Source organism: Capsella rubella, unplaced genomic scaffold (assembly GCF_000375325.1).
Source record: "Capsella rubella cultivar Monte Gargano unplaced genomic scaffold, Caprub1_0 scaffold_6, whole genome shotgun sequence".
Taxonomy (NCBI): Eukaryota; Viridiplantae; Streptophyta; class Magnoliopsida; order Brassicales; family Brassicaceae; genus Capsella; species Capsella rubella.
In genome coordinates, this window is record NW_006238918.1 from 498106 (window position 1) to 515783 (window position 17678).

General features: G+C 34.9%; 4 protein-coding genes and 1 non-coding gene across 5 annotated transcripts; 3 read left to right on the plus strand and 2 right to left on the minus strand.

Moving 5' to 3' along the window:
* Positions 1-1590: 1590 nt before the first annotated feature.
* Positions 1591-1662, minus strand: TRNAH-GUG. Its single transcript has one exon. It is a non-coding gene; the product is annotated as a tRNA-His (tRNA).
* Positions 1663-1777: 115 nt separating this feature from the next.
* Positions 1778-3515, plus strand: LOC17881261. The gene is made up of 4 exons (XM_006286486.2): positions 1778-2154; positions 2539-2826; positions 2906-3082; positions 3192-3515. The coding sequence occupies exons 1-4, from the start codon at positions 1969-1971 to the stop codon at positions 3282-3284; spliced, it is 744 nt and encodes a 247-aa protein (XP_006286548.1). The 5' UTR covers positions 1778-1968; the 3' UTR covers positions 3285-3515.
* LOC17881468 lies at positions 3338-6920 on the plus strand. The gene is made up of 10 exons (XM_023780081.1): positions 3338-3408; positions 3769-3851; positions 3949-4037; positions 4132-4276; positions 4413-4533; positions 4627-6110; positions 6257-6338; positions 6422-6480; positions 6559-6604; positions 6689-6920. The coding sequence occupies exons 2-10, from the start codon at positions 3789-3791 to the stop codon at positions 6721-6723; spliced, it is 2124 nt and encodes a 707-aa protein (XP_023635849.1). The 5' UTR covers positions 3338-3408; positions 3769-3788; the 3' UTR covers positions 6724-6920.
* Positions 6921-7418: 498 nt separating this feature from the next.
* Positions 7419-9234, minus strand: LOC17882162 (THO complex subunit 4B). Its single transcript, XM_023780082.1, has 5 exons — positions 8944-9234; positions 8636-8815; positions 8437-8505; positions 8112-8350; positions 7419-7859 (listed from the first exon to the last, which is right to left on the minus strand). The coding sequence occupies exons 1-5, from the start codon at positions 9130-9132 to the stop codon at positions 7670-7672; spliced, it is 867 nt and encodes a 288-aa protein (XP_023635850.1). The 5' UTR covers positions 9133-9234; the 3' UTR covers positions 7419-7669.
* A 3807-nt stretch (positions 9235-13041) lies between these two features.
* On the plus strand, positions 13042-15687 carry LOC17881231 (short-chain dehydrogenase TIC 32, chloroplastic). The gene is made up of 8 exons (XM_006288103.2): positions 13042-13290; positions 13536-13767; positions 14275-14354; positions 14479-14632; positions 14783-14861; positions 14976-15060; positions 15157-15203; positions 15283-15687. The coding sequence occupies exons 1-8, from the start codon at positions 13173-13175 to the stop codon at positions 15481-15483; spliced, it is 996 nt and encodes a 331-aa protein (XP_006288165.1). The 5' UTR covers positions 13042-13172; the 3' UTR covers positions 15484-15687.
* Positions 15688-17678: the final 1991 nt, after the last annotated feature.

The following is a 17678-nucleotide window of genomic DNA, read 5'->3' on the forward strand; positions in this document are numbered from 1 at the left end:
ATTTTATAAAATATTTTAGCAATATTATGAGTAATGGTGAATAGCTCTCAAATAGCTCCCAAATGTTTTGGTGATTGTTAGTTTGACATTAGTAGATTTTTATAATTAACGTTTAATAACGAATTTTAAGAGAGATATATATATATATATATATATATATATATGTACACGTTTATTTGATAGTTCAAACCAAATAAAACCTCTTTTCGAATTAAAATTAATTTCTCTTATTTTTCAAAAAAAATTTAGAAATTATTTTTTTATAAGTTATAATTAATTTTAATTTTAATTTAATTTTAAATAAAGATAACACGTCCACCGGACGGGTACTATACTAGTGCTATATAATGTTCAATTTTGATAAGGTCTTCGTGGCAGTTATTCCAGAAGGTCAAATAATGTATAACCGTATATACTTAATGTGTAAAAAACAAAAAATATTTAATGGGAGTTTAATTTCAAGTTCTTAGCGAATTTGTTAATCTGATTAAATTAAATTATTTAACTATTTCCTTATGTTTTGTTTACATAATTTTCCATTTTTTTATACTTGACAAAAATAAAATAAAAACTTTGTTCTTATATTTTTTTAAAATGTTATTATTCCAAAAATATAGTATTTTCTATCCAGCTATAATAATATCGTTTTTAATCTTACCAAAAAAATATATCGTTTTTAATTTTAATTTGTAAATGGTAAATTATAAATACAATAATATTTTTCATGTGTATAATCTGATTAGAGTTATAAACGATCCGAGATTGAACCGTTTTTTTGGTTAACAGTGGGACAAATGTAATGGGTGGTTTGAAACGGATAAATAAAATGGACGGTTCAAAAATAGGCATTGTTGTGGGTTGTTGCCTTACTTCAAGCCAGCGCTCTTCTTCACTCTTCTTCAAGCCAGCATTGTTTCACGGGACAATCATTCAATCTCTGGTTCTTTGTTCTGAACAAAACTCAGAGCTATCGAGTGTTTTATTACAGTAGCCGATAATCTTCTTATGCCACACTACATGCCTACGACAAGCTTTCCTTTAGGGTTCTTTCTCCAAGATAACTCCCTCTCTTTCTCACTCTCTTTGTGATGAGTTCCAAAGCCTATCCTAAGTTATAACTTAAAAGGAGCTACAACAAATGGTTACAGCCAGAAAGAGCTACAAAAGTAACTTTTTAATAAGACATTGAAGCATGCACATTTACATAACTAGGAGAACACAGACACGCAAAAAAGTTTAGAATGAACATTCTTTGAACTAGTAGTCTAAGGTGATGCATTAAAAGATTGATGCAATAGAAAATAAGTATCACAACAGAGGTAATGCATACAACATAATCTTGAGAGTTAAAAGTATGAAATACTCATCATAATTCCAAGTACTCCAGTGTGCCAGACTGTATAAATATCGTTACTGTCCATCGAGAGATTGATTGGTTTGTCTTCAACAATTAAAGCTAACGGATTGTAGAGGCACTTGATGGAACATTAGTATTCTACTATTATTCATTGTAATCAGGACGATGTCGTTTAACGAGATTCCGACGATGTCGTTTCTTGTATTTTGTAAGAGAAATAAATAAAAAGATAGTGTGGCTGCTGGGATTCGAGCCCAGGTCTCCACGGCCACAACGTGGAATTCTTACCACTAAACTACAGCCACTTTGTTGTTTATCTAACGATATAGTCATATTTATCAGTAACTAAAATCGTTTCGTCTTCTTCTTCCTTTTTCACTTCTTTAACAATGGTTGGAAATAGTTTCATAAAATCACCGCAACACTTTCTCTGTTCTTCTTATCCCCAAATCAAAACCCTTAGCAAAATCACACAAGTTCCCTAATCGATTTGAACATAAATTTTTAATCAATAATCATCCCAGATCAAACTTCAGATTCAGGGGTTTTCACCTTTTGTTAAAAAGTCAAATCCTTTGTGGGGGTTTTAGGATAATTGCTCTGCGCTACAAATGTCTACAGGAGTTTGCGGTAAACGGGTCGAGTATGATGATTACTTCGGGTCTTCATCTTCCCCTACGAATAAGAGATCCAAATGGTCAAGGTTTGGATCGCCGATCCGTTCTTCTGAAACCGGGTCTGGATCCGATGACCCCGTTGCATCTTTGATCCATATGTTCCCTACCATGGATCCTGAGGTTCGTTAAGATATAGTGTTATAAAGCTTCCATGTTTAACCAATGAATAATAGCTTTTTCGTTTACTTTAAGTACATCATTACATCTATCATCCATGAAAGAGGTGTATTATGTTAAATTGGTATTACAGTGTTGAAAGAAGTGTTCTTTTCACGAAATGGGCTAGGTGACAGTTTTGTGTATCCATTGAGGGATTGATTGGTTTGTCTTCAACTATCAAAGCTAACGGATTGTAGGGGCACTTGATGGAACATTAGTATTCTACTATTATTCATTGTTACTGTGTGCTATGGAATCTGGGAACTGGCTATGTTTTGCTACAAATAACCAAAATTGGAGTTTGTTGCTTATGTAGTCTTTGTTTATGGTGGGATTTTGAATTAGTTTGTCAGAGAGGTTCTGAGCAACAAGAACAATGTGTTTGAAGAGGCAAAAGAGAGTTTAAGCTCGATTATTTTCAATGGAGATTTACGTAGAACAGAAGCTGGGTCCTCTGATGGATCTGTGGGAAGTTGGAGGGATAAAGATATGATTGACAGAGCTAAATGGGTCGAAAGACTTGCATTGGAGATGTCAAAGGCGGAAAACATTGATGATATGAGGCGACGTGTTGTGGTTATCTTAGATGCTTTAGAGAGGGTCATTAAGCATAACACCAATGCCTCAAAGGAGGTATAAAATTCACATTTGATAATGGTCAGTTTTTCTTGGGACTAGATGATGACAGGATAGAGCTCTCATTATATTGCAGCTTGAATATGCGTCATTAAAGGAGACTCTACAGAGTTTGATCAATGATAACCAAATCTTGAAGCGGGTCATTGCGAGTCAACACCAGCGCAGCTCTGAAAACGAAGAGAAGGCCAAAGAAGTACAGCATTTGAAAGGCGTGGTGGGGCAATACCAAGAACAGGTTCATAAACTAGAGGTAACTAACTTGCTTACTGGAAGAAATGCTTGAAACTTCAATCTTGTCGATCAATTAACTGGTTAACTGATTTGTCCTTTGTTATCGTTTGTGAAAATCATTTGATCAGCTAAGCAATTACGCCTTGAAACTCCATCTTCAAAGGTCACAACAACAACAACAAAGTTTTTTCTCTGGGAATTCGCCTCCAGACGTTTACTGAAACCAAATGACTACTTAGTTACTACATAATCATAACTATAACAGGGACGACTCATGGATCTCTATAGCTTCAGAAGTTTCCAAGTCTTTTGCGTATTTACTTCTTCTGAACCTGTTTGTGAATTGTGAGTTCGTCTCAGAATCTATCTATTATATATGTCTACTTGCCTAGTTTTTGTGCGTTGACCAAAATTTGAGTTTGACATATTAATGTAAAAATTGTTTTCCTGCATCAGAAGGAAGACCTGTACAACTAGACCAATCTAAATATCAGAAAACGATAACCAAATACACAAAGCACAAGCATAAAACCAAACCGGTTATCTAACCGGGTTATATTTTTCCCCGCCAAAGCAATTTCATTCCCATTGTTCCAAATTTCTTCCAATTCCAAATAGTTAAAAACCCTAAAAATTTTGCGCATTAAAAATTCACGAAATCTCTGTTCTAGAGAATCTGCTCCTAGGGTTCGAATTATTTCTCAGGTGAGAAAGTAACCAGCTTCATGGCTGAGCATCGGGAACCAAATCTCGACGACGATGGTTCGAAGTCGTATTTCCGGAGAACGGTGAGTGAGCTTCTCTTACTTCATTTCCTAATGTTTGATTGATTCAGTCACGAGCTTTCCTCAAAACTCGAATTCTTCATCTGGGTTTATGTAAAAGGTTGTCCTGAGAGATTGGTGGTTGGTAAAATGTCCAGTGGAGTTCGAAGGCAAACGATTTGGTGTTGCAGGAATCGAAGATTCCCTTGAGTAAGAGACATTGGGACTGTTTGAGTTTTGTCTATACAATTTCCTGTGATTAGTTTCTATTATTTTTTTTTAATTTCGATTTTTGCCTTAACAGGTCACGAGCAGTGCGTGTGTTTACATCTTCTCCAATCATCAAAGCTTTAGATGTTTTCACGCTCTTATCATCTGATGGAATCTATATCACTCTCAGAGGTTTTCTCAACAAAGAACGCGTTGTTAAAAATGGGTTTACCCCTGAGGTAAACTAGTGATTGTGCTTACTTGTTGTAGCTTGAGCTATTAAAGAACTAAGGAAGATGAACACATATATGTTTTGACTGACTTTGATTTGTTCTTGCTCTTGTGTTCTGTGGTCTGTCCTGGTCCTGGGAGTAGATTTCCCGTGAATTCGTCTTCGGGTTTCCTCCTTGTTGGGAACGAATTGTTACCAATTGCTCTGGAGGAGGAGCCTCCTTAGGCACTGATACCAGTACCGTCCCTTCAACAGTCGCTAGAGGTTAGGAGTTGAAGCAACATCCTTACGTGTGTGTTTTCTTTCTTCTGATGCATTCGTGTTTAATATATCCTTCTTCTATGATTAATTTTGCAGCTTGTTATCCCATTTTATCACCATGTAAGAACAATAAACAGAATATAGAGGATAGTTCAGCAGAGGGGAGAGATGAAAGCATTGTGCCCGACATGAATATGGGCCATATGGCAGAGATTATTAATACTAAAGATGTTTCCAGAGCAAAAGATAGAAATACTGCGAGGAGAAAGTCTCTTCATCTGCAAACAAAATCTGGTGGAAAAAATGCAGAGCAGGAAAAGATACTTGAATCTAGTAAAGTCCGCAATACTACTAGTGATGGAGATCATGGTATGGAAGAGTTGCACAAGGGTAAGACCGGTGATGTTGAAAAAGATGAATGCGAGACTATTAATAATGAAGACGAGGAACGGGAACTCGATGAGAGTAAACTCCAGAATCTGACTACTATTGATGGGGATCTTGGTAGTGAAGGTTTGGACAAGGCTAAGAGCGGTGATGTAGAACAAGATTATTGTGAGGCTATCGATAATGGAGTGATATCGTCAGCTGATGGATGTGGTAAAAACCAAACAGGTGCAGATAATGTTGTTAGAGTAACAAGTACGAGTATTACTGGAGCATCACTGACTTCAGAACAGCAAAAAGGTGAACTGAGAGATGTATGCGAGGCTATCAATAATAGAGACGATAAACGGAAACTCGAAGAGAGTAAACTCCAGAATCCGACTACTAATGATGGAGATGATGGTAGTGAAGGTTTGGATAAGGCTAAGAGCTGTGATGTAGAAAAAGATGAATCTGAGGCTGTCAATAATGGAGTGATATCGCTAGCGGATGGATGTGGTAGAAAGCGTACTGATGCAGATAATGTTGATAAAGTAACAAGTACAAGTGCTACTGGAGAATCACTGACTTCGGAACAGCAAAAAACTGAACATGAGGTAACAGCGGCATCTCCACATTCCCTGTTTCAAGATTTAGATAAGAGTAGCAAACCTGGGAAGAGAGGAAAATCGAAGAAAAAAAGTCGTAAGACCCTCAAAAATACTGGCAATGTAGTAGAACCTAGTAATTGTTTGGAGGCCAAAGTAAAAAGTGCAGAGAACAAAAGGAAACTCCAGAATCTGACTACTAATGATAAAGATCGTGGTAAGAAAGGTTTGAATAATGCTAAAAGCAATGACGTAGAAAGAGATGATTGTGTGGCTATCAATGAAGAAGTGATATCACCAGTGGATGGATGTGCTAGAAGGCATCCTGGTACAAATAGGGTTGGAAAACTAATAAGTAAGAAAGCTACTAAAGAATCACTGACTTCAGAACAACGAAAAGGTAGAGTGAAGGAAACAAAGACATCTCTGCGGTCCCTGTCAAAAGACTTGAATAATAGCAGCAAGCCTGCAAAGAAAGGAAATTCAAAGAAGAGTGAAAAGACCCTTAAAAGAGACTTGCATGCAGCTGAGGAAAATTTTGCATGTGAAAGTGAAGAAAACTTGTCGTGGGGAAACACAAAGAGGAAGATTGACTTTGATGTGGAGGTAAATATTTCCTCTTTTGTCACAATTCACATTCTGGGAATCATCAGTTTAACTATGATATATAATGATACCTTGTAATTTAATAATTCTATGATATTCATGTGGTTGGTTAATAGTAGTTGATGCTCTTGTTATGTAATTTGAAGGTAACACCGGAAAATAAAGTGAAGAAGCAGAAGACCAAAGCGGTGTATACTGATTCATTGGGACAGAAACGGTCAAGATCAGGTTAATAGAGAGTAGAATTTTCACTTCCAATGGGCTCTGTTGAAAGCATTTAGTTAAAAAGGTTTTTGTTTAATGTTTTGCAGGAAGGGTGCTTGTTTCACCACTAGAGTTTTGGCGCAACCAAATTCCTGTTTATGATATGGTTTGTGATTTGATTCTTGAACACTACACCAACCATGGGAACACCGGAACAGTGCCTTAACATTGTCTGGTTTTGCAGGATCGGAACCTTATCCAAGTAAAGGATGGTCATGACTCATCACAAGGTTTGTTCTTTAAAGCTGTTTTCTTAATGAAATTGGCGCTTCACTATAATACAATTGTTTTGTCTGTCTTCTTCTTATATATAGGAAAAGGATCGAAGTCTCGAAAGCCAAGAAGCTGAAAATTAAACACTATCTCAATCAAACTTCGGTAACTAATAATTAGGGTTGATGTCTCTATGAGTCTGACCCTGTAAATATTTTGGTTGGTCGTAAAACTCTCTTAGGAATTGTAGCTTAGTAATATATTATGGTTTTATTGACATTGAGTTCCACTTATTTCTTACATTTGAGTATTTGACGTAGTAAATTTTTAGTATATTTCATTTGCCTTGATATTACTACAGAGGTTGAATAACTACAACTTAATGGCGATCCTTTGATATAATTAAAGTAGAATCTGAATAAAATTTGCTAAAGAGAATTATTATACGAGATTCATCTTCATTTCACACCACTCCACACTGTTGATCTTTCCAAACCACATCTCCTAATATTGCCCAAAAATATCTAACCAATCCGCTTTTCTGCACCATATCCATTAGAATTTCGTAGCTAAGCCGAGCGGAACAACGAACTGTTAAATACGACAAAAATAGGAGTTAAAGGACAGAGAATTTGTCATCTTCCGTCTCATGCAATTTACATTTCACACATGCACTTGAATCTGATTCTTACAGAACAACTAATAAGAGCATTGGTATAAACAGAAACCTTACCTTCAACGAAAACGGCAGATAAATTACTTGAAATTACGGTGTTCTGCCACCAGAACATTCTCGGCTTCATCATCTGCTTAAACACTAGTAAAGACCAGTAGATGGAATTTGTTTCGAAGAAACACTTTAGAAGAGTTTGAGTTCCACGGTACACACAATGCTGTTTCTCTGAACTCAACTGCAAAAGCTAAAAAGCTCACAAAGAGAATAGAAAGAAATAGCTAAACCCCAATATCAATGGTGTCAGACCCATTGACCTCAATCTAAACATCATACTAATACAAAAGCATATCGTGCACTAAATGAAGGAATACATGTAGACATGCTATAGATTTTGTTCTCCCCTTTTCTAATTTGTTTCCATTGCCTCTTTGTGGTACTTGTCCAACTCAGCATCAAGATCCTCTGCAGATACATTTTCATCACGTCCTTTTCCACTGCCACGACCACCACGTCCTCTAGCTCCCCTACCACCTCTGAAATTACCACCGCCAAAACCACCACGAGGCCGTCCCATAAAACCGCCTCTCCCTCTGCCTCTGTTTCATATCCAAAATATTTAACAGGAGTAAAAGGGTTAATGTAATCAACGTATCAGAATACACCTTAGCTGACTCCAGTCTAACCAAAAAGCATTTCATCAAGATTCTAACTAAAAAAATTAAATACTCACTTTGCAAAGCTATTACAAATGATATCAGAATAATAGACTTTAGTGAATGATATCAGGAAGTTTCTCTATAAGACATCATATTTAACCAAGCAATTACTAAACTGGAAACAGTACAAACCTGAAGTTTCCATTGAAGTTCCCATTGAAATTGCCATTAAAGTTCTCATTGAAGTTCCCAAGTATTCCGTTTGTAGGAAAAGGAATCTGAGCTGGAGCGAGCATTGGAAGAGTTGGAGCTGGAATATTAGTTCCAACAATCTCTATCTTCATCAGTTTTCCATCCAATTGAACATTGTTGTAACGCTTGACAGCTGCCAAGCCATCACCACGCCTAGAGAAAACAACTTCAGCAGTACCCTGAAAGCATCGTTTTTTCAATTGATCAGGACCAAGAAAATTGACAGCAAACCCCCAAAAGCAGAAGAAAGCTAATTATCAATTACCTTCGATCTTCCACTCCTATCATAGTGAATCCCATATCGCTTAAGGTCACCAACCTCTGAAAAAAGCTCCTACAAACAAACACAACTCGAAATTAGGAAAAGTATCTCAACCAGATAAACACTAAAGCCACACTATTTTCTCCTAGTTAAGGCTCAAATCTATTGCAATCTACAAAATGAACGAAAATAGAAGCCAAACCTTGATATCCTCATTGGAGACACCATAGTCTAAGTTGGAAATGTAGAGCTTAGTTCCAGTCTCGATTGAGGAGCCACCAACAACAGCAGCCGGTTGATGCCCAAAAGCCGCAGCAACACTCGCATCCGTCGCGAAAACATCGTTTTGCCACATCGCGTCTTGAGCTTGTAGTTGCACCGGCTGTTTTTGTTCGTCAAAGAAGAAACGAAAAAAGATCTCAACTCTTTGTTGAAAAAAAAAAACCTAATTGAATTCTCTGATTTTCTGGAAGGAAGAAGGTTAAGGGATGTATAAAATCAAAGGCTGACCCTTGAATACGGCGCCGTTCTGTTTCCTACGCGGTTAGCAAACCGACGAGATGGACCGGAACCGGAACCGCCGAATCCTCCGCGACCACCGGTACTATTACCACCAACGCCTCCTCGGCCACGAGATCCAGTAGGTTTCCGATTAGATTTGATGATGTCATCGAGTGACATATCCAAACCACCTGACATCTTCGCCGGATCTTTTCTCTGGTTTCGATACAGAGATGAGCAGCTAGGGTTTTGCTGCAGTGAGAGATGAAGATGAAAAACAACGCTCAGAGAGAGAGAGAGAGAAAGGGAGAGAGAAGCTGCTATAATATCTTCTCGGTATAATTACAATAAAGGCCCCTTAAATCTGAGTAAACATTGTTTTGTTCCCTTGGTTGTTTAAATTTTGCTAAATAGACCCTTAGATTATTAATGGGCCTATCTTTATCATATCTATCAACGGCCTCAAATATGGGCCAAAATTGAAAGGGAGCTATATATCTACGGCCTCTTAAGTCGAGATAGGAGGAGTGATAGGACCACATAGCAATAAGATTGTATTTTGTGTCAGCAACAAGGCATGATTTAAGTGTGTGATTCGAGCACCGTTGATTTATTAATGTCGTAGGATCTATGTGTGATCTTCGTTAGACGCGAAAATGTTGCTTACAAAATAACGACCACAAACGAATATATGAAACACTTGGGCTTCTACTGGTAACCATTAGAGGAACAAAAAGAAAAAAAACAAAAAGAACAATACAGAATGAATTTGAGAAATGAAAGGAAAACATGCAGAGAAAAACAAAATAATAAATGGTAACCAAACAATAACACTATCTTTTATAATATATTTGATTAAATAAATCAACTTTTAATAATAATACTAGATATAATTTATATATAATGAATTTGACACTAATTTTAAAATATATTTTTGAATGAATTTAAATATTTAATGTTAAAAATTAATAATTTATATTAACCTATTATAGATTATAGTAATTTTTATTTGTTATTTATGATATAAACATCTCTTAAATATGTTTTACTATCCATACAAATTTTAAATAATGTATAGTAAGATTTTTTAACATGAAATTCATATCAAAAATATTTTTTAATGTCAATACATGATAAAAATATGAAAAATATTATATTATGAGATTAAAATATTATTAATAATAAAAAACGAATTTTAATATTTATTTTTTTTTTGTTCCATTTGTTCCTCATCAATTTTGGGGAGAAACATTTTTGTTCTATTGTTCCTCATTTTGTGAGGAATGTAGAGGAATGATGTGGAAAAATGATTCCTTGTAAATGGTAAAAAAATTGAGGAATGAAGAGAAATGTCACATTTCCTTCTCATTTTTTCCTAAATCATGGTTACCAATCGAGGCATTGGCTTCTTGAATGAGCATTAAATCTAAATCTATACATATTAATCTGGCTTCTTCACTTGAGTTATTGATTAGTTTATTTCGATAAAAGTTATGGATAATCATATGAAAACTTTTACTTCCTCCACCGTGGGATCAGATGTCAGTTTGGGTTTAGTAGCCACCGTTATAATCTTGGTCAGTATTACGACAAATGCCAAGAGCACTCCTAAATGGGCCTTATTGGAATCATAAATATCCACTGGCTCATAGTCGTCATCAACTTAATAATATACTGTATATAGTCAAAATCCAACAGATGTGGACAAGTACATGTGAAGCACACGCTTTTAGCCTGTATCTGTATGGGCACTGTGTGTAGTTCGTTAGTATATGAGTATATATCAGAACGTACATTCGTGTTTTAGTAATTGCAAGTCAACTCAATATGGGCGGGCAAACACATTTTGCGTCACGTACAAAGAATACTTAGCCAAATTTATATATATATATATATATATATATATATATATATATATGTAATCGTTATATGATTTGGCTTATTAACTAATATACAGATTTTAAACTCAATGATGCCTACATCAACAGCATTCATTAGTACAAACCACTAAGTTATAAATATAATATTTTATCCACAGAATAAATAACTAACCGTTACATGATAATAATAATATTATTATTAGTTTTGTCAATAATAGTAGTATAGTGGAAATAAATAAATAATATAAATATCGTTAGCGCGGTCTCACATGGTTACATCACATCCCCATGCGGTGAGCCGTGTGTCATGTGCCCCTCGGCCCTCGCCGCTGCAAGTATGATGATGAATATATCCTTAGTAAAAATAAATGCCCTCAATATCTTCTCCCAAGGTATAGATAACTAGATAGATCCAGCGATATAATCACTTCTATTTTTTTCTTTTTGGTTTATATGTTTTACTGAATTAAGCAGTTTATAAATGTAGCTAGGCTGCTCCATATATCCCATTAGATATATGTTGTTAACCAGCTCGCAGGGACTATATAATTTGCATGACAAGTGTGTGACTGATGAACCTGTTACATTCAATATTAAATTGTTCTCATCAAGTTGAATTACATCATACTCCTTATATTAATTGCCAAATCAAACTTCGACTTTGAAAGAAGAAAAAAGTGCCCTCAACTACCATTACAAGTTGTTCAACTATCTGTTTCTGCATCACATAGCTTTCTTTGATAGTTAGATTCACTTTTGAAAAATTATAGAATTAGCTAATTAATTATAATGATTATAACTATGGCATTAATCTCGGACAGTGGTGTGTCGTGTGTGTGTGTGTACCTTCGTGTAATTATCTACCACCTAACTATGTCATTATCAGGGCTCTCCCGGGCAATCAATTTTGTAAGGCAAATAAAAAATGAATAATGGAAATCTCGAGAGTAGTTGGATTCTCTGAACTTGGAAACGGGATGTGAAAGGAACACCTATGAGCACGGGCTATCAATTTAATTAATTCATTCTGTATATTTAATTTACTTATAAATTAAGATCCTTTTTTAACTGCCGGTTAAAAACTTTCTCAAGTAAAGTAACTAGGCTGTAACAACTAATACCATATTATTAGTACTAGCTAGTCCCTGTAACTTTTCTTTCCAAGGTAGTACTTTAGTTTGTTTTAAGCAAATGTAGTTAAGTTAGCTTTGGTTTGTTCTAAGGAATTGTGTTAGACATTATTTGAGTACGAACATTGTGCTATTTTTGCAAAGATTCTACTTGTGTTAATCAAATGGTAGTGCGTCTTTCTTTATAAGAAAACGAATTTTGCCAAGATTAGGAAGGATTTGGGTAAACACACACTCACTGGAAACATGTGAAGAAAGAAGGATGCCAAGTAGCTGAAAATTCAGTATAATAGTAACCAACGGCTTCTCACCAACCCTTCATTAATAATCTGGTCAACCCTATTTTGATTCAAACATCATTTAGCTATTCAACTAGTATTATCAAGCCACCCTAATACCCTCTAATTGGGGAGGAGTAATCATCAATCCCAAAATGTTACGTTTACTTAGGTAGTCTTCATTTTTTTTCCACGAAAAAATCTAATTATTTTTGTTGTAACCTCAGACAAAGTAGGGGACATTAAAACCCAAAAAAAAGGAGGAGATCACAGTAATACCCACTAGAACTTTACCTAAGATACTTTGTGTAAATCTTCTGAACGAGAATAGATACTACACATTGTATAAACAAAAGATTCGTATCTCTTATATGGTATAGTGTCTTTCTGAATATCAATAGAGAAAACAACAACTGCCGTACGCTGTCGGCAATTTAGAATCCAGTTGCAAGGTTTGCTAGAGGACAATGACTAAAAAGAGCTTAGAAGTTAAACCGCAACTTATTGAAGAATAGACATGCTTAATTTCTTAGTTGACAAAGCCAAGTTTTTCTCTTTCTCGATAGAGAGATATGAACTTCTTCTTAACTAGACTCGAGTGCATGCACAGCACTATGGATCGACACAATTTAGGAAAAAAAAATAAAAAAAATTGTAGTAGAATATTCAAGATCGGTGTGGAAAGGTGTGAGGCGTATTTAGTATTCATAGATCGATTCACATAATAATGTCGATAAAACTAGAAGGTACCAAAAACGCATTAATGAAACTCTTTGCCACTTATAAATATGATTTTCTCATAGTACCACTTTATTCTCCTAAACTTCTCTTCGTCTTCTTTTGGTCGCTTTCTCTCTCTCTCTCTCCCTCTATAACTTCCACATTGATTGATTCCTGAGAGGAAAGATCTCTAAATATCAAAAAATAGAAACGTCAATCAAAGGAAGAATATGGGATTATATTCGCTAATCACAGGGAGAAGAGGACCAAGTGGGTTTGGTTCAGCTTCAACAGCTGAAGAGGTTACTCAAGGGATTGATGCAACTCATCTCACTGCAATCATCACAGGTGCGTGTATACACTTATACTTGCATGATTTATGCAAGTTTATAACGCATGATTTATTTATATTGTATTAAACGACTTAACGTCAAAAATAAAAAATTTCATGTACATTTTTTTTATAATTACAAAATTATGCTATCACAATTGTTGTATGTTTGTCCAAATAAAAAGATTGCAACCGCAAGCACCAATCACAAAATCTTAAGCAATGGCGTGATTAACCAATTTGATATTGATTTCATCTGTAGGGGGAACAGGAGGGATAGGGTTGGAGACGGCGAGGGTACTGTCGAAGAGAGGAGCTCATGTGGTCATTGGTGCCCGAAACATGAGAGGCGCAGAAAACGCCAAAACTGAGATACTCAGACAAAACGCAAACGCACGTGTCACACTTCTACACTTAGATCTCTCTTCCTTCAAATCTATCAAAGCCTTTGTTCGTGAATTTCATGCCCTCCATCTCCCTCTCAATCTCCTCATGTACGTACACTCTTTCTCTCACACTCAAGTTTAAAGCGTTTGAACCGCCGATTTTAGCGTTTGGATCATTGATTTTGTGACATCAACAACGTTATCACTGTTTCTGTTAACATTCCTCTGTCATAGCTTAAATTACGTTAGTTAAGTAATAATCATTTTGGTTAGCTTTTTTTTCGTTTCTTGTTTGATGTTTTAATGCTATGAAAAAAGACTAGTAATATATTCACACCCCAAGCATGACATTTTTACTGCTAACAATGTGACTATTATCATTGTGGTAGCGACCTTTCAGAACCATTATTAATCCTAGAAACAAGGAGTGAGGCCCCCTACATCTACATACGTATGACTTAGTTTGGTAGATATATATATATTAACTACTTGTAGCAAGAAAACATGATTTTTTTTTTTTCACTTATAAAGTCTATCTGTGAAAGAAACAAAAATGTTAAGCTTTATCAGAGATTTGTATCGATATAAAGTTTGCACAAAAATGGTGTTGTGCAGAAACAATGCAGGAGTAATGTTCTGTCCATACCAACTATCAGAAGATGGTATCGAATTGCAGTTTGCTACAAACCACATTGGTAAATTATTATATTTAAGTCAAAAGTTTCATCAAAAATGCTTTTGGTTTCAAAAAAATTAAAGCTGAAATATTGACAAAAGTAATAGTTGAATTATGCTATATGCATGTATATATATATACAGGTCATTTTCTGCTGACAAACTTGCTACTAGACACAATGAAGAGCACAGCTAAGACCAGTGGCGTTGAAGGAAGGATCTTAAATGTATCATCTGTAGCTCATATCTATACACACCAAGATGGAATCCAGTTCGACAGCATCAATGACATTTGCAGGTAAGTTCAATAGTTGTTACTATCTTTGATATTATCTTTCACATTGCATCTTATAACCCCCTTTGATATTATCTTTCGCATTGCATCTTATAACCCCCTTTGATATTATCTTTCGCATTGCATCTTATAACCCCCTGTTTCCCCTCTCAGTTACTCCGATAAACGAGCTTACGGACAATCGAAACTAGCCAATATATTGCACGCGAATGAGCTCTCCCGCCAATTTCAGGTTGCCTTCACACACGCAGACACATATAGTAAAATGTTAATTAGTACTGTCACAAATTCATAAACACTTAAATAAGAATAAAACTCAAAATCTTATGGGGACATTGTTTGGTAGGAAGAGGGGGTTAACATAACAGCAAACTCAGTTCACCCTGGTCTCATTCTCACTAATCTCTTCCAACACACTGCTCTTTTAATGAGTAAGATTCCCCCATTTTTTTTCTTTCTTTCTCTAGTTTTTTTCTTCAAATTATTCCTTTTTTAATAGCTATATATACAAACTCTGTTTTTCACAGGGTTCTTGAAGTTCTTCAGCTTCTACTTGTGGAAAAATATACCTCAGGTACTACACTATATACTATACTAGAAAAAGAATAACGAGTATGAGAACAACATTGTGATACCTGACGTAATGTTGACAGGGAGCAGCGACAACTTGTTATGTTGCTCTGCATCCAAGTGTGAAGGGAGTAACAGGAAAGTATTATGCAGACTGCAACGAAGTGACTCCAAGCAAACTTGCTAGAGATGAGACTTTGGCACAGAAACTGTGGGACTTCAGCGTTAAGCTAATCAACTCGGTTTCTAAAAAGAACTACTTGGGTTTTGATGACACCACTTAATCAACTATGAAGTTCTCGTTTTGAGAGTGAAGAGAAAAGGTAGAGATTGGGATGTGATTCACACCACCTTGTTTCTTCTTTCCACCCTATCATATGGTAACTCCGAGGCATTTATTGTATGCCAAATTATTTTTATCGAGTGATTATGTAACGGTGTTAAATCTTTTTTCATAGCATGGACAATAAAAGAATGATTGTTCATCACTTGTCCCATATAGATTGATCTCACTTTCTCTAACCTACGTACAACGAAAAGCATGACTAAATATATTTGTCTTCATTGACCTTAATTAGGTCAAGAAACAGAGTTCTTTTTTTTTTACACATTTGCAAGTTGAGAGGGAGGTTTTTAGAAAACCTTAACAATTATCCACAAACCACAGTTTATAACACTATCTAATAGTATATATATAACATCAATAAAGTAGCAACAGAGAAAGAGCCAAGAAAGATTCGGTGAAATCAGATCGGCTGTTTGGGTTCAATATGCCTCGGTCGGTGCAGTTTTGATAGCGGTTTATTCCGGTTTAAAAATGTTGCTTTTGGGATTTCCTATGTTCTTAAAAAAGAAAAAATAATTGTATTTTTGGTAAACGACACATTATAACCGTATAACGGTATTATGTTGGGCCGGTGGCCCATTACAACGTGATTCACCACGTGGTCGCACGTTTCCTTTTTCATATTTCCTTTTTATTGTTTTCTTTTTTTCTTTTTGGAAAAATCGGGACAGATTTGAAAAATACAATTATCTTAACTTTTTTTTGGCAAAGTTGTATACAATAACGTAAGTTTATCATTAGAATTTTAAATCAAATCGGACAGAATTTTTATGTCTATTTTTCAGTAACTATATATATATATATATTAAGCATAAAATTCATTTACATATCAGTTTCTTTGACTAGATGCATGCTATGTACCCAAAGATTATTGAGAGAGTAATGTGGCTTTGGTGACTGATCTTTTCACTTTTTCTTTTATCCTCCGGCTTTTACCTTTATTGACCACCCGTTAGAGAGATATACAAAGTAGTCTGACCAAACAAAACAACATACAAAAATTATTACAACCATGTGTGATTTTTTAAAAATGATTTTTAAGTAAATACTAATATCAGTATTTATCCAATCAAAAAGCAAATTTTCCTGATAAAATAAACGAATTCTTTGGATACAGACAAAACGTCTGATCGATGGAAATACTTGTATTTGATGTTGAAATAGTGATATTTTTCTTACAAATTAGTATTACCTTTTTCTCTTATTTTTATTTGTTTTATAAACTTTTTTTTTTGTCTTTGGGAACACCGACGGAATCTTGACAATCGCATTAAGCTCCTCCTCTCCCGCTTAAACTGGATCCGCCCACTAATAATAATAATATATCTCAGTTTAATCTATTTAATGGAGAATAATACTAGTATAACAAAACTAACAAGTAAACAGCAATTATTTATTATTTGAGAGACTAATGAATTTTGGAATTTCGATTATATTTCCAGCAACATGATCAAATCTTTTATAGCGACCAAATACCACTGGCCACATGAATTCTCTCAATCATTTTTATTCATTGCCATCCTTTTATTTTACGTAATACTAGTTGGTTTTTGTTATTATATATATATACAGTAGATGATCATTTAGTAAATACTCCATCTAAGGCTACGACATCTCTCCCTTTGAAAATCAGTTCACGTTTCATAAAAGAGTTTGTCAACTAAACATATGCTTAACCCTTTTCACTTGCTCCCTTATAATATATGCTTCGTTTTAGTTATATATCATTCTAAACTAAACTACTTATGTACTATTCTCGTTTTGCCATTTAAAATGGATAAATATTAGGTTCCATAAAGATGCGACTTCGAAAGACAATAGAAAAAAAATATGAGTATTATTATGCATGCTCTCAATGGAGACATCAATTATCATTTTGTTTCTTTTGTCAACACATTTTTCCTGACAGTTAACGGATTATATTAATTTTAGTACTTATTGCTTTTAGTCAAAATATTATTTATCAGCTTCTAGAAACCAAAAATTAGTTGACTAAAAATTAGATGAATCAATACAAATAAAACAATTACGAAATATGCAATTGAATTTATTAAGAAGAAAAGAAATTCGTATAAAGATCATGATTTTACGCAGGTTTTTTGTTAGTTAAAACTAATCTTAATTGATGTTTGC